This window comes from Falco rusticolus, chromosome 7, assembly GCF_015220075.1.
Source record: "Falco rusticolus isolate bFalRus1 chromosome 7, bFalRus1.pri, whole genome shotgun sequence".
NCBI lineage: Eukaryota > Metazoa > Chordata > Aves > Falconiformes > Falconidae > Falco > Falco rusticolus.
The window spans coordinates 70,589,506-70,606,526 of NC_051193.1; the positions used below are offsets into that span (position 1 = coordinate 70,589,506).

Sequence of the window (17,021 nt, forward strand, 5' to 3'; positions counted from 1 at the left end):
GCACACCCCAGAAACGGAGGGCAAAGGTGGAATTTAAAGAGCATTATTAAATAGCAGCAGCTTCCCTGAGAGAGCAGGAGGGGAAGAGGTAAACACTGGGTCAATAACTAGGATTTTGCAGAGCAGAGGCTTTTAGCAAAAAGTTTTCTTAGCCCTCCAGGGCAGGTACAAATTAACTGCCTAGCTCTGTGCTTGTGGGTTGTGCCCTGAGCGCCTCCTTCCCACAGAAGTACAGCAGCTTGATGGGAGAGGAAGAGATCATCGGGAAAGATTCCTTGAGGCTGTTGACTGTCACGAAGCCTCTCCTGGCTCACTGCCGTAAGTAAATACTGAAGTGGTGGCTGCAAGAGGTGCTACAGCACTGATGTGCCAGCACTGACAAGTTGGAGGGGGAGCAGCAGCAGTGGGCCCGAGGTGGCCTCTGCACTCCACATGCAGCTCGTTTGCTGAATGCTCTGAGGGCCTGGGGTTTTTCACAGCCCTGCTGTCTCTGAGCCCTCTTCTCCCCTGCTGAATTCAGTGCTGAAGAAGTGGCTGTGATGTGATGAAATGAGCTGTAGGGAGGAGTTCAGTAGATGATGTATGTGTTCACTCCTGTTCAGGGAGGATGGAAGAGGCACATCGAAGAGATAAGTAGTCACTCCTAGTGCAGTCTTTGTGAAAATAGAGAAGTGCGGATTCAAATTACTCAACCAAATCTTTCCTCACACTTCATGGTTACCGGGATGTAGAACGGCAGCAACCAGCTGTTTCTTCAGTGACTGTTTCTTTCCCTTTGTATGAGAATCATCTTTTGTGTGCAAGCTTAGCTACCTAGACAGGTTTTATATCTCTAAAGGAAGACTTTTGATCTTGCTGACATCCCCTGAACTCAGAGGAGAGGTGGACTCACTGAAATGGCAGAAGACTTCTGGAGTCTCCTGTGAAGATCACCAGAGGCACGGTTTTCTACAAACATAAGCATAGGTCAAGCAACTGTTCTGTGTAATCCAGGCTGTGCCATGTGGCCCTAAAGGGAAGGGTTAGAACCTTTCTTGCCTGGTGAAATGACATTTTATATGTTTATATTGCCGCCAAGAAGGGAACAGCTTGCTATACTTACGTTGCCTGTTTGGGCTTAAGCTTCCACAGGGATGTTTTGAAGCTCCCACTCCTCACGTTTCACAGCGTTTGTAAGTTAGGGAAACAAACCAGTCAGAACTCTTATTTCAGAACTGCATCTGGAAACAAATGCAACTGCCAACTTTATAAAATGCTGAGTCGCCACATCTAATGGTGTGGCTGTGTATAGCACTGTAGTGATGATTCTAAGGGCAAGTTTGACATTGATTATGGTGAAGAACCTGGAAGCTTGCTCTGACTGCTGGCAGTGATTATGGGCCGATAAGGTGGGATGCAATACAGTATCTCTCCTAAGGAAAATGCCACCCTATTAAAAATAAACCCTCTGGTGGCTGTGGTAGAGTGTGGTGGGCACCTTAAGGATCAGTGGACTTTTACAACAGTGGTTCTAAACTGGTTCCTGAGCCCTTGGCCATCAACATGGCTGTTACACATGGCCTGCAACTAGTCTGTGGGCCAGCCCTAACGAAAGGGAACTGGTGAATTATAAACTCTATGCATTTGAATTCGTGGTTTCAAAAGTCTTTGAGGGTTGGTGGCAATCTCTTGACTTAGAAACTGGAGAATCCTGTTTGTGTAGGATTCCTGTAATAACTTGAATGTTATTCCTAGAAGTTTAGAACTACAAAGCATGGACAGTGCCACTGGCAAAGAAGTGTGTGTCTCTGATATGTTTTCAGGCTGGCTACTAGGTTGAAATACCTCAGTGACTTTATAAGATTTAGCAATGGAAGCACAAAGACCCAAAAAAATATATCTGAAAGGAATTAGCTGTGATCTATGGAGAATAATGCTTCCTGGCAGGCTTCTTGACCTTCTTTGAAGAGAGGGACCTGCTGATGTTGAAGGAACTTCTAATTTTTTTTTCCCCCACTCAATGGATAGAGTAGGGGGTCTTGCTAATGGATGCAATTGCAACAGCCAGTCTGTATGACTGCATCAGATTGATTAGCTGGGTCCTGGTTACTGCTGCGACTGGTGATTATGCCAGTACAGCTGCTTTCTCTTTTTATGTACTAATTACCACACGCACGGATGTCATCACCCTTAACACTGCATGGAGTTGTCCCATTAGCGTGGGAGTGGGAAGCAGCAGGGGAGGGGAGCTCTTCGGTGTGACGAGCTGTTTAGAAGTGAATGGAGTGGAGTGATGAAGCAACTATTCTTATGCAGAATTTTTAAGCCATCCTGTCTTTGAGATTCTGCCCTCAGCCAACATTTTTGCAGGCTGTCAAAACCAGACCCATGTCCTTGGCAGCACTTTCCACAGGGTGCTATTTACTGCAAAGCACCTGGATGTTCAACAGGAGCTAGCAAGGATGCTGTAGCCAGCAAGTCTCCCTGCTTGGCGCGGCAGGTTGCAGAGCATGTGAGAAACTGTGCAAACTGACCTGCCATGGAGGGGAGCTTGCAGCCAGCCCAGCAGGGCAGCTTCTCAAGCAGTGATACCTTGCAGAGCCATTCCCAGGAGAAGACAAACTGTTTGTTTCTGAATAGCTGAAGAAAGATACAATGGAAAACCTTTGCAGTTCATGAGAGATTTGGAATGCTTATTTTATAAATGTATGCTCCCAGCTCTGGCAGACCCCTCCTTTTCCCCTCCTTCCTCCTCCTCCTCAAAATCCAGTGTTCCCATCTCAGAGTGCACCGTAATCTCCATGGTAACAGGTGCTACCATCATACATCTGATTATATTTTTTTCCTCTTCTTCTCCCCCTTGCCCGCCGCCACCCCCCAGCAAGCAAGGCAGGGAGGGAAAGGGACAGACATGACAGAGATGGGTAAGAGCTAGATAAACCCCTGAGGGCCTGCTCCTTCCATCCAACCACCCAGCTCCTTTGGGGGTGCACTGACTGCTGAGTGATAGCCAGGGTGATGAGTGACCAGCTTCATTCAGAGAAATCCTTAAGGATGTTTTCTCCTCTAATGTGGCCACCTCAGAGGAGAGCTTAAACGTGTTGCTGATGACAGGAAATAATGTAGTTATATCGTTTTGCTCTGACTTAACTTTGCATTACAGTAGTCAAGATGAAGGTTCTGGGCACTAGCTGTTGGAGGACGTACAGTTAAGTGGTTTCTGCTTCACTCTTCTCAAGTTAAATTTCCAAACAGACAAGATGTGGGGTGGGCAGTAGAGCTATATAGAAAAACAGCCCCAGTTTGTTATGCTAGCTGATGAGTCCCACCATAATGAATTCTAATTATTACTTCAGGCCACCTTAGCAGTGCAGTAGTGGTTGATCTGCATCCCCATCTACCTTTATCCTGTTGTTCCAGCACATCGTCATTCCCTTCCCTGCTTCCTGCTCCAGCACCATCCCCTTTTCTAGGGAGTCTGGAAGAAGGCGTTTATGATGAATGAGTGGCTGTCCATCAGAAAAATCTAATGAAGCGTATCTTTCACCTGAGACATATCCCATTGAAAATCTAGATTTGAAGTCTGCTGCCTGCAGTGGCTACAGGTTTAAACTCTAACTAAATTTCTACAGAAATTCTGTTAGTGGCTTGGACTTGTAAATGCAGTCTTTGGTCCTAGCCTTCTGAAGCCATGCTGGAACATGGTGAACATGGTCTGATGGCCCAGTACACTGAAGCAGCTTGTCCCTGTCTATTCCTGGTAACCAAACCAACTTGTTACCCTTCTTTCCATTTCTTATGCCTTTGTTTTTGTGATCTACTGTGTCATTTTCTGGCTAAATGGAGTATTGTCAGCGATATGCAGTTCTGGCTGCTGGATGGCAGGGTGCAGGAAAATGTTGTGCTGTACAAAAGACATTAGCTTCTTGGAGTAGGAGAGTATGTACACAAGTATAATCTGTTCCGCTTCATCGTTCTTGCCTTTCAAGCTCATAGGCTTCAAAAACCAAGCTAGTGCAGACTAGAAGGCAGAACTTGCCTTCACGTGCACAAGGGTTTCCATTCACCCACATTAATGCAGCGTTTGGGAAGCACCGGCTTGCAGCCATACTAACTACCCGCAGTCTTAGCAGCTGTTCAGCTTCCTACCTTACTGCAGGTAGGAGGGACGGTGTTGGAAGGGGACCTGAACTGAGGGATTTGTTACTTGTGTACTTTTGTTATTCTCATAATCTCTAGATTTTTGTTTTCTTCTGTGCACTGTCGGTGTGGGTGTTGGTTAAACTCTAAAACATCATCAGGAAGCTGTTTAAATGTTTTAAAAAAGGAAATAATTGTGTATCATTTTTGCTTAAAGTTTGGTTTGCTTAATAGAAACAGTAAACTTTTGATGCTGAAAGCCCATCTGCTTGCCAGTTTCCTGTTCCACCCCAGTGACCCAAGATGAGAGGTGAAGGCCAGAAGCATCCCAGTTGTCTTGCGTTCTAATGACTATACCGCTTGTCCCAACCACTTTGTTGAATTAGTTTGAATAGAAGGACTGTGCAGCCCGCTGAGTGACAGGCAGCTTTTCCTGGGGGTGGAATTTCTCCTGCTCTGCAGCTGTGTGCCAGTTGATCTGTTAAACACTTAGGGGCACATATATGTATGTTTCTGGCAGCTGCTGGATTAGTGCTTTCTTGCAATGTCCTGCAAAGTGACAGGTCTCCTTGGGCAGCTGCACTGCTGCAGGGAGATTGGACATTTGTTTTGAGCCTGTTTGGCTCTCCCACCCTGTACTGTTCTTTGAAGTAATCTCCTGTTATTTTTTCAGAGAGTGTTCAACGTTCTTTACCCCATGCCTGCCGACCAGAGAAGACATGTCAGCATAAACTCTGCTCGCTGGCTGCCCGAGCCAGGCCTGGGATTGGCATATGGCACCAACAAAGGGGACCTGGTGATCTGCCGACCAGAGTAAGTGCTTGTTTTACATGGGTATACAACTGCTTTGGCCATTCTCTTCCTAGGGCTGTGGGGATAAGATGGCTTTTTGCTGCCTGAGGCATTGTGATTGAGGGACGCAAAAACTCTAACTCTTCATATCCTTTTGGACTGCCACAGTGTTTACCCAAGCCTCTTACAATCAGTGTTTGTTTTGCTGATTATAACAGCTGAGGCTGTTTGAAGTGCATCTCATAGCTCATTTTATTTCCTGTGTGTCTCTAGGTTTTCTGGATCCTTTGTTTCACGTATGTCTAGTGCAATGTCTTTCAGTCTCTTTGGATTTACGGACTTCTAAAAGTTACCAATGCCAACAGCAAATGTGAGCTGTTAGTGCTATGCTTGCTTTCCTCAGCTTTCATGGACCCCTTGGAGTCCACCAGCTAGGTTGAAAGCTGCTGAGCTAGAGTTATCAAATACTTGTTACAGTATTCAAACATGAGATTCTATGAACTGCAAAGATTTTTGTCCCCTTTATGAGCAAGCCAGCGAATTGTTTTGGTCCTCGCTTGAAAGCCCAATGGTGCGACGTGTAGACTTTAGCTCTTTTATTTATACAGTGCCATGAAGGGTGTAACTGTCCCTTTGTAAACTTGCGATTAAACGCTAGCCAATTTAGATGTGGTGTGACATAGGTGATGACTGGGTGTCTGAGATGTGAAACATTGCTTTCAGTGTTCTTGGAGACTCTGCACCACACTTTGTTGAGACCCTTTTTTCCACAGTGTTGTGCAAGTGCTTCTTTTGGAGCAGTGTTTCTTCTGTGATGCAGGAACACTTCAGGGTTTTCTTCGCTTCAGTTATTTCCTGGTACTAAACCACCTTGATATTCTTTTGGGTTATGCTTCACATGTTGAAGTGTCTTGTAACTTAAAAGCTGGCAGCTAGAAACTTGCAGCACTGCTGGTGATCTTACCACATGCATGTGGACTCCATCTGTCGTGCCTAAGATCAGACATGTGGTGCTTGAGGAGAGTCATATGGTCAGTGTAGAACCACTATCTTAAATCAGAATAAATATATAGACAATTGTAATACTGACTAATTCAGTACAGCCTTCTGGTGAAATCTGTGGTTGGAATTCAGATTGGACCAATTTCAGTAGTACAGAATGCCTGCGCTCTTCAAACAGCCCTCTTGTTCTCTTGAACATAATCTTTCATCAAGGCCTTATTTATACATGAAGTTCTACAAGATATTATTATGGAATAAGCTATAATCACTCTCTTCCAGGATAAGTGCCTTTCTTCAAGAATAGTTGCTGTACTTTCTAAGCAGAATTATTCAGGAATAATGGCTCTCTTATTCTCGAACTCACAAGAGTAAGTTATTTTCAGTATAGTGAAGTGATAAGATCTGGTCTACTGATGAGGGCTCATGAGATGAACTTGGACGAGAACCCAGGGAAATGAAATCTCCCTGAGGGTGGATGCTTTGATTGAATACTGTGGAGCCTGGTCTGGCTGTCCTGGCTTGCCGCACCCCGTGTAGGTATCCATTCTGGTGTTTGCAGTAGCCCCAAGCCAAGTGGCATGTCTCTTCTTGGCACCTCACTAATTAAAGACACTCTCATGGGACGTTATGGAAGCGCTGTCAGCCCTTCTGCAGCATCTCTTAACTTTCTTAGCTCACCATGTTGCTAGGACACTCCTCTATCTCCTTACTTCTATCCCAGCAACAATCATGCACAACTCCAGCAAATATAAATTGTTTGTATACAAACATAAAACAGGGTGGCTATAGAGGTGGAAGATTTATTGGTGGTTTGACAGAAACACTTCAGTGGGTTTCCTGCTGGTGGATTGGAGTGACCAGTGCTTCTGGTGATTATTGTGGACCTCACATGGACTGGTGGTTCTTCTTGCAGCAGAACACCTGATACGTTCTGTTCTTGACTGCACCATTTTATAAACCAACAGCAGCTGGAGTGACTTACAAACCTCTGCATGAAGGTGTAGGTATTCACCGAGCTGAATAATTTGCACTGAGTCTCTAACATCAGAACACACAAATGAGTGAGGCTCTGTCAGAGCAAAGTGGATTGCGGCTGTGATATCTGCCCCAGATCTACTTGGAAGATCCTCAGAGAAAGGAGAGTTCCTGACATGTAGATGCTGTCTCAGTAGTTCCTGGCTTAATAGACTTGGTTTGAGGTTGGCATTTCTGTTGACTTTAACTTGAGAAGCGAGGGAGGAAGATGAAAAATATTTGTATAGTTTCCATGCACAGTAACAGAGAGGAAGAGAAATAATAAAGGATTCGGCAGTTGATGGAGTACTATATGGCGGGTAACCTGGCAAACAGCAGGGATCACAAAAACACTGTACTGCTGAAAACACCCCCACTGTTCTAATTTGGCAAAGAAAAATGTGGTCAGTAACAAACAACAAAGATGGTTGTAATTCCCTGGGTCTTTATTCCCATGTACAATAGAAGCATTTGCAACCAAGTACTATAGGGTTCACATAAACAGGTTGAAATAGCAGCTGTGCCTCAAATACAGGATCTGAAAAGTATGTGCTTACGGAAAATGAGATGAGTAAACTGGAAGTACATGCTGACAAAAAAAAAAAAAAAAAGAAAAAAAAGAAAAAAGCATAACTTGAAGTTCCATGAGCTCATAATGAGAGGCTATGCAAGTAGTCCTTCCAGAGTTCTAAAGAAACAGTAATTAAAATCAAAGGGTTTGGGCTGTATTGCCAAGTTGGAGTAGCACTGATGGAGTTTTTCTTGCAGATGGCAATGGGGAAGGTTATGTTATGTTGACAGTCCATAATGTGAACTCAGTACACAGCTTTATGTGGTATATTTTGAAGGAAAGGAAAACTAAACCCATGGAAAAGGGGATGGAATGTGTTGTGATTTGACTAAGGTGGAATATAGCAGGTTGGATACCTGTCCTTGAGAATTTTATGTATGTGTTTTTAATTAAAGGGTCGGCTAAGGTCTTGCTCCTGGTCTAATACATCTGTGTCTTAGTAAGGCAGTTGCTGCGTTGGAACTAAAATAAATCTAGTTAATTTGTAAAGAACTAAGATTACAACAAGATCTGGTAAAGGGCGGGTGAAGGCCTGGCTAAAGGAAGGAATACAACGTGGCTGAGAGCTGGACTCTGTCCCAAAAGAGGTCATTGATGGACTCTCTTAAGAACCTGTTCTGGGACTGGTTATTAATACCTTTACACTAATGTCTTGTGGGGGTGCACGGAATAAATTTGCAGAGGATGTGACATTAGCCTTGTCACTGCAGAGAAAGATCAGAGTGTTGCACAAGAATTGGATTGCCTTGAAAGTGACTGGAGCTATAGAAATGAGAGCTTAATAGTATAAAGTGCACTTAGTGACTAATAACACTGAGCTCAGTAGTTAAAATAACAGAGGAGGAAAAAGACCTGAGGTTTTAGTTGATCATAGGTGATTAAGCCATCAATATGCGAGGCTGTAAAAACAACAAATTTAGTTCTAGGATGAGACGCAAGATGCTTAACAGCAGAGATAGCAAAATGTTAGTATCACTGTAAAAGAAACTAGATAAATAAGCTGGAACTGTTTAAAATTTGTATGCCCATATTTCAGACTGCCTTTAAACGAGTACAGTAGTTAAGAAGAGCTGCTAGTGGGGTCAGTGGAGCATTTTTATGTAAGAAAACTTTCAGCTTGGGGTCTTCAGCAGGGCTAAAAAGGGGAGGATTAAGGAGGGGTTGATCCCAATAGTTACAATGGAATCTTCCCTAACTTCTTCCCTTCCTAATTTTTATATTATTTCTTTGCTTCTAGGTGGAGCTTGAGTGACTCTGGTAGTACAAACGTTTGTTACTGACAGTTGTAAAATTCTCTTGCTTTACCTTTAAAGGTACAGTCCATACAAACAGAAAGCACATGCTCAGTGAGGGGTGGTCGTACCTTGGAGCCAGGTAGCTTTGAGATGGAGGTGTGCTTTGGTGTGACGGTGAGATTATAATGAGCAAAGTTCATCCGAGGAAAGCAATTCTGCCAAAGTTGCTGGCTCAAGAGCCGACATTATATCCTTTACCTTCCTTGTTCGACAGCTACTCTGGGTTTTTTCGATACATGATACCATCAAGTTCCCCGTCCTGCAGGGAGTACGAGAGAGCCTGGCCATGGTGTCTCCACACTTCAGCCCTCCGTTAGGTTCCTCCTGGTTTCAGTTCCTCTTAGCATGTACTAAGGTTGCAGGTTGTGTCCCCTGGGGAGCTACAGGGGAGTAGATTCCGTGCATACCAGCCGCATTCCACCCTGGAAGTAGCAGCTGCAGTACTACTCTAAAATTTCCTTAATGTTATAACTAGTCATTTTTCCACAGAGAGGGTTATGTAGCCTTCCATAAATCTCTGGGAAAGGAGAACTATTTAAATGTGTATCCTTTTTATTAGAGAACAAAGAAGCTCGAATTGCCCATGACTAGGTCATGGCTGCGAGCTAGGGGATGGTGGCTAACCAGCTGCTGCCAGCAGTAGCCTGTAGTTGGTTGAATGGCTGCAGAAGGCTTAGCTGTTCAGAGATGCAACTTGGCTGGCTTGCAGAGACAAGTGTATGACTTGAATACCTGTGACTGGGGCTGGGACTGGCCTGCTGAGCTGTGAAGCAGTTCTCAGTGTTTTAAACCCAAGGTTCATGTCTACACAGGTGTTGACAAGTTGGCTTTCAGTGCTGTAGGGAGGTGGGGTGATGACAGCAGTATTCATCCACACTTGGAAATGCACCTAATGAGCCTGAAAGAAGCCTGTAAGGGACTGGAATTTGTGAGCCAGTAGCTCTGAGGATAAAATGAAAGTTTTTATTAGCCAAAAATATAACCCCTAGCAGTGTTGCATTCTGGTGAGCAAAGGAAAGAAAGGACACTGTGTACCTGCTTCCTTAGATTTAAGAATGACACCCAGCTCACAAAAATCATCAATTTGTTTGCTCTGCTTCTTACGTGAATAAGTTGGAAGAAACTAAATTTTAAAGTAACATCAGGAAAGTTCCTCCTTTCCCGAACACTCAAAGGCCAACCACCTTACGTTGTTTACTGATATGTTAGATCGAACGTGCAGTATCAAATACAGACTTGTATGGAAAACTCGGAGATGCCAATTGTCAGTGAGTAAGTACTATTCCGAGTAAGGATAACAAATAGCAAAGGTGGTGGAGCTGGTGTTCAGCATGTCCTTCATGTGTTCTTTTCATTTTGCTGGTTTCATTTGCTTGCAAATAAACAAACTATCCGTCATAGAGCAGGTCTCCAACCTGCTTATAATTTTGTCTACTTTTCCTGATGAGTTATGGTCCTTTTGAGGAATGGTCTGTGTAAACGAACCCAGGGGACAGCGTTCCTGTGGGACAGGACCCCAACTTTTGGAAACAACTTCTCTGCAAGTGACCAACAAGACAAGCCATTTCTTCTCATAAGTCTGAAAGTGTGAGGTTTACTTTACATCGTGAGGTAGCGTAGGTGTCTTTGGGGGATGCTTCATGCTTGTCTTGTTGCTCTTTAACCAATTGCGGTGCTAACAGGCTGGAGTAAGGGTTCACAGGCGAGTTTTGCTGATAAGAGTTTTGGCCCTCAGATGTGGATTTGAAACAGGTTGCAGTCTGTGTGAGGTTGTGACAGCCTGTTCCTTTGCTGAGGGTCTCTTCGTTCAGTGTATAGATGGGCATCAACTGGCATATGTATTCAGTCACAAACCCACTGTCTGCTTGCACACGCCTTCACGTCACCACGTGGCAGTCTGCTTTTTTGGGTGTGAGATGGGTTTGTGTTCAGTCCAGCAGCGTGGTATTGAAAGGCTCTGAGCCTGCCATGTTTTAAAGGGTGGGCACCACTGAGCTAAATCACGACACCAAATTCATGCCACTAATACTTGTTGGGAGAGCGGCGCCACATGGAAAAGAGAATCCCTTTAGGCACACCACTTGAGGCAGGGTACTCCACGTAGCAAATGAACTACCGTGTACTACTTACTGGCCTGGAGGCCTGTCGCAGGCAGTGGTACAGAGCAGCATGAATTCCCCCTGCTCCTCTGCTATCCTCCTGCATACTGACTTCTCCGCCTGGCCGTTAGTGCTTTTCCAGCCTCCCCAGGGCTGCTTCGCGTGCTGCCTGTCATCCTTTGTAACTGTGACCGGTGCTAATGCTCTCTGAAGATTTTTTTACATCTTCTTTGGCTCTACGTAGTTCAAAGTTTGATTCTGTTCCTGAATCTTTGGGTTTTGCTGCACTGAATGAAATCCACAGCGTCTTGTACCATAGAAATACCTCCACTGAATTAAAAAGGAATTTGTTTTTTAGGGCCCATAACCTTTCCTATCCTGTGACATCCAAACAAGAGCTTTCCCATCCCTGGTGGGGCTTCTCAAATGTTGTCTTGTAGAGCATGCACAGGTGAGACCGAAAGTGAGGAGGCGCAGGCTGTGTGCTGCCCTTGCAGAGGAGTGCCCTGGGAGAAGGGCAGGGGTCTGAGTGTCACTGGTATGTCGTTTCATCTTGAGCGCTCAGGAGCAGGTTCTGGAAGGGCTCAGCACTCCCATGCTTTGGAAAATCCTAATCCAGAAACCTCAATGTTCTGAGAAAACTGTTTCAAAACCAAGTACTCGAAGTGCCTAGTCCAGGGCTAGCTGTGTAATGCAGGCATCCGCAAGAGAGGAGGGATTTCTTCAGGACAGAGCCTGTGGTAATGGACTTAAAATACCCCCTGAAAAGATGCCTGTGGTTCAGAGGCAGCATCCCTTGGAATTCTTCATTGGGAAGTAGGCGTGGGGAGCCTCAAACTGATTCAGTGCTATGTAGTGTGCATATTTTAATTCTTTGTGGTGAGATCTGCCTCTAACGTGAAATTAATCTGGGAAAATAATCTCCACAATAAATTCTTGTGCTTTGCAGAGGATCATTGCAATTGTCTGTCCATGCCAATGCCGTTTTGTATTTCTTTTCTTCTGAGAATTGTGTATCCTCTCATTAGTAATGGGGAGAATGCGTCTGCCTCTGTTTATCAGCGTTGGTGAAGAGGTGGTGATGTCTCCAGCTGCCTGGCCCGGCTCTGCTGGCTGGCTCCATTGCCGGGCTCTTCAGCCTCTGGCAATGATGCCCCCCAGCAGCACAAGCCCTGCTGCATTGTTTCTCCATCCTTCAGAAGTTATTCTTAAAAGGCAAACAGAGACAGAAGAAGGAGCTGCCTTCCTTCTTGTGTAACTGAGGGATGTTCGCAACCCTGCACAGGGAATGTTCTCACAGCTGTTAACTGGTGGCTAGAGATACTGGTTATGTCTGAGTCCTCCCTGAAAATGGCCTTTTGCAACAGCATCGGTACAGTGGCCTTTGACCATGGCCAAGTAAGGGAATGCATGTCATAGACCTACCAAACTGTTCAAGGTTGGAAAAGACCTTTGAGATCATCGAGCCCAACCATTACCCCAGCACTGCCAAGCCCACCCCTGACCCGTGTCCCCAAGCGCTGCAGCTACACAACTTTTAAATACCACCAGGGGTGGAGGCTCAACCACCTCCTTGCATGTCACATCGTTTCTGGGGACACTGCAGTAATTTTAGCTCAGACCCAGATAAGTGTTGGCTGGATGGAGCAGGAGTTTGCCAGGGCTGGCTCAGTGGGGTACTCATTGGCATGAGGTTTAATTTTGGGAATTCCACTAACAGCAGGAGAAGGTGAGATGAAGTCCTGAACTTCTGCTACATGTTAACCATAAGATGCGTTGAATTTTCTAAATGAGGATGAAAGAGGATTTTGATTGATAAAAGGACTGAAAAAGGGGGGAAGGCAGCCAGTTTTGCACTAAAGATGCATCCTGAAAGCTTACATTTGGATTTTGTTACTCATGCATTTAAGAAAAAAAACTGAAATGAATTATTTCCAAACTGTGCAGGGAAGCCTGGATATCCTGAATGCCAGGGGGCTCAGTCATTGCGGATGCAAGAGAAGTAACATGGTAATGTGGAGGCTTGAAACAGTATTTCCATTCTGATATTGGGTTTTATTCCATTTCTATTTCCATTTCTGTATGCGAATTTGATATCCAGGATGAATGATGGCATTAGGTAGAAGATGCCCTCATAAAATTCCACTTAATATGTCTGTGAATCCTAAAGATAAATTTTCAGAGCTGCTTTAAGTCTTCAGTTATTAGCAAGTTCATTTCCCTCACCCAATTCTTCAAGATACAGTGAAACACTGACTAGTTCGTGACGTTTATTTTCCACCATGAGAAAGGGAACTTGGTACAGAGCTCTGTGCTAAAGAAACTTAACCTGCTACTTACCAGTTTGTGTGCTGTGTCCCCTGACTTCTGCAGGTCCTTGCTGCTTCTCAGACTGGGTAGCAATCTTTTTTAGAGTATGGCCACGTACTCTTAAGAACAGTTATCAAAGGCTTCACTTTTATCTATTCAGATCACACCTGCTGCCTTTTCTTCCTTTTTTCTAATTGTATCTACAAAAGCAATTAAATTTCATGCAAGCAATTATTTGACTTACTGCCTACTGCATGTAGCTCACTCTTTCATTGTTTTCATGTATCTTCTTTTTTCTCTTTGTTATATTACTGTCTTTAAGGACAAAAGTTGCACTTAGGAGAGAGTAATTGCAAATTTAAGCATGCCTTTCTTTTTGAAGAATGCTGCTAAGTTGGCTTTTTTGACCTTTTGTTACTTCCTCAGTTTTTTTGTAACATTAAAAATCACGTGTGAATGGCTCAAAAAAGTTAATTTTTTTTTTCTTGTTGTTATTTTCTTAATGAGTGCAGCTACCTGCTGTCTCTGGCTTCTTTTCGTACTCCCTAATTGCATAAGTACCCTTGGACATTTTGTAAGTGGAGACTTCAGAGTGAAAATTCAGTATCACGTCTGCTTTTAGTCCGTCATTGATTTTTGTCCTTGGCCTCACTGATGAATAGACCTTTTTTCATTCTAGTACCGTTTTCCTCCTGTTTATTTTTAGAATGTCTTGTCCCCCTTTGGCAGCACCAGTCCATCCTGCTTTCTTATAACCTTTCTTTTCTCTGCAGGTCTATACTAGACCTCCTCGTTCAGTTGTTTATTCCCTTGGCTTTCCAATAAGATCATCCTTAATTTTCCAGTCTTTGGTCCAGTTTGTGTGATCCAGTTTTATTTGTTGTCCCTTATGCCTGTGTTTTCCAGTGGTACTGTAGTGAATCCAGCTAGGAAATAAAACAGCTAATTTTTTCTTCATTTTCTTTTCCTCTTTTAAATCCTTGAGCTATCTGGTTCTGTAAAGGGTTTCAACTCAATGTCTACAAACTGTGAGTAATTGGAGTAATAATTGTGGATTTGGGGGTTTTGTTGATTTTTTTTTTTTTTTTTTTTTCCCCTTCCTTTTTTTTGGAGCAGGTTTCCCCTGTGTGTTAAACAGAGCACTTTTTAGTTGGCTAATATCAAAGCTGCTGAAGATTAAAAATATAAAACTTGGCTTACCAGGTGGATCTCATTGAGACTGGAACAAGCCAAGATCTTGGTTCTGGAGCTTGGCAGCTTTGTGTATGCACATTGCAATGCTCTATTAAAAAAAAAAAAAAAAAAAAGGCATTTGCTATGCTTGCTAATTTTAAACGTTTATTTTGAAGTTGATTTCTCCTATTCTAGATGCATTTTCCTGGTTTAGTTTGTTGGCATAAGATCTACAAAACAAGCCTACTTCAAAGTCACTTCTGGATCAACGTAAATGTTGAGGTTCTGCTGAAATGCTAATGGAAGTTCCAAGATGACTAAAGAGTGACTTTAGCTCTCAAGACTTAACAGCAGTTTAAGATGTTTAAGACCTTAGAAGGCTTAAGCAGTTTGCGCTCCCCCAAAGACTCCTAACATCCTAAATTGTCTAAGCCACTGGAAGAGCTGATAGATCATGAACAGCTTAAGATATTCTGAGGGTTCAAAGCTTATCTGGAGTATAGTCTGCCTGTAATCACTTTAAGCAATTAACAAGGCTTTAGGTTGTTAGAGGACTTTAAGCAAGTTATCCATGCTTAGAGCTTGGTTTAAGGTGATACCAAACTAAATTGTCCTTCTTTAAGGAACTTAAAGCTCTGCATGCTGGAATCTGTTACTTACCTTCCAGAGGACCCCTGCGTGCTACTTGGTGTCATTGGAGCCAGATAAGTGAAGGATACCCTGAAATACTGGCAAGATTTTGAGTGAGAAAAACATCAGTGAAAATTCAGGGAATTCTTATTTGGTCTGTTTCTGCCTTGTTTTTTTCCAGGCTATTTGGCCTGGGTGGGATGTTCTTATTCACATAAACACGAGCCGTTTTGTTGTTTTTTTTTTAATAGTGCCAAAACTACTGTGTAATGCAGTTGTATGATACACAAAAATCTTACAAGTGTTGTAGGAGCAAATGTTAACTCTGGGTCTTCCTTGGACCCGAGTGTTTTGTCAGTCTGCTTACAGTAGTGCACTAATTCAGTTATTTTGCGTTTAGTGATGGCCTCAGTATCCCTCCTCCAAATTGGGATGTATCTCTTCTAAATGTCGAAGTAGCTGATGTCTAGTTACAACATTTTATTATTATACTTATATATTTATATATATATGCAACAGGTAGCGCAGGAGTCATGTTAGGGATTAAGAAGGTTCCTCTTATTCTTTCAGGCACAAGTTGCAACTTCCTATGTCACACTGTGTGGTGTAAAAAAGCTCCAGGAAAAACTGCTTTAAAAAACTGTTGTGGCATTTTGGTAGAATTGATAGTGGCATGAAGGCTGACTGTGAGGGACTTTTCTTGTCCTTATTCTCAACACAGGTTTCACTGTGTAGCTTCATGTCCTGTAAGGGCAGTGCTCTCGGCCTCAGTATTTGTACTTGGGTCCCAAGATAATCGAACATCCAGATTTTCGTGCAAAACTCTCCTGATCTGTCGTTGTCTTAGTGCTTGATTTCCATCTAGTGTTCCGATTGAATGTGTTGGAAGACCAATTCTTAATTCAAGACTTTCTCCCTGGGAATGTAAGACAAATTGCTCTTATGTTTTTTGTTGGTGTGCCCTCCGTTTCAACTCATTCTATGAGCCTGCTCATCTGCTGCACACAAACTGTGGGTAGGTCACAAATGCTGACTCCTGGCAGTCACTTGGGTTTTAACTGTCGTGGCCCTGTGGATCAGAAGAAACCGTTCTGTTTGGGTTCTTCCTACTGTGTTAATCTCTCTTTGCTTTCTCCCCCGCTCTCTCTGAGGTATCTAACAGCTTAGCTGACTGATGACTCTCTTCCTTAGCTGAGATATCACATCCTTGCCCAGGGAAGATGACAGATGGAAGGCACACCTCTAACAAAGTCTTACCCACTGGCCACGAGAGCAGGGATTGTATCCAGCTTTAGTTGCCCAGTGGTGGGCAGAACAAACTTGTGCATATTCACACTGTTGAGACAGAAGAGTGTTAGTAGCTACTGGTGCCTCCAACTTTGTAAGGCTGACCTCATGTAAATGGTGTGAGTTTGAATAGAGCCTCTTCAAAGATCCCGATATTTAACCTAGCTGGCAGGACTACACAGTCAAATGGACGGGGCCAGTCATCCTGCACAGTATTCTGAGCTGAGCTGGCATCCTCCCTGAAGCAGGCACGTGGCTGTTTACTGTCCTGCTTCTGCAGCACCTTTGGCAATTCAGGGGCAGTTCAGGTAGGTGTCAGGGTGTGTTTCTGCACAGCTGCTGCTTTCCAGGCGGGTGAAGCTTGCAGGGCTCTGGAAAATGAGCAGGGTGTAACAGTATAGGGAGTAAAAATGCACCTGCTGCTAGTTATGGAGAAGGGGTGATCTTTCCAGTGTTCCTCTGAATGTGATGAATAGGATAATTTCATACGTCACTGAAATGTTTGCGTGGTGGTTAATCACAAACTGCAGATCTTGTGTCCTGAATGACTTACCTTGTTAGGATTTCCTGTATTTGGCCTCATGCTCTTCCCCTGGCTGGTCACACACAGGCTGTACTGCAAGGGGATGGTCTGGAACAGGCTGGTGCCAGTGAAGCTGCCACCTCTTCCTTGGTCAGGGGAATTACTGCCCAGCAGAGCTACTCCAGCAATCCTGTTTGCTGGTTCCA

The 17,021-nt window shown here is 43.9% G+C and overlaps 1 protein-coding gene across 1 annotated transcript in view; it reads left to right on the top strand.

Moving 5' to 3' along the window:
* The window catches only part of AMBRA1 (autophagy and beclin 1 regulator 1), a 135,668-nt gene that overhangs the window by 102,274 nt on the left and 16,373 nt on the right, over positions 1 to 17,021 (top strand). Inside the window, 1 exon segment of the mRNA XM_037393884.1 lies at positions 4,793 to 4,932. Within this exon segment, the coding sequence (XP_037249781.1) occupies positions 4,793 to 4,932 (140 nt within the window).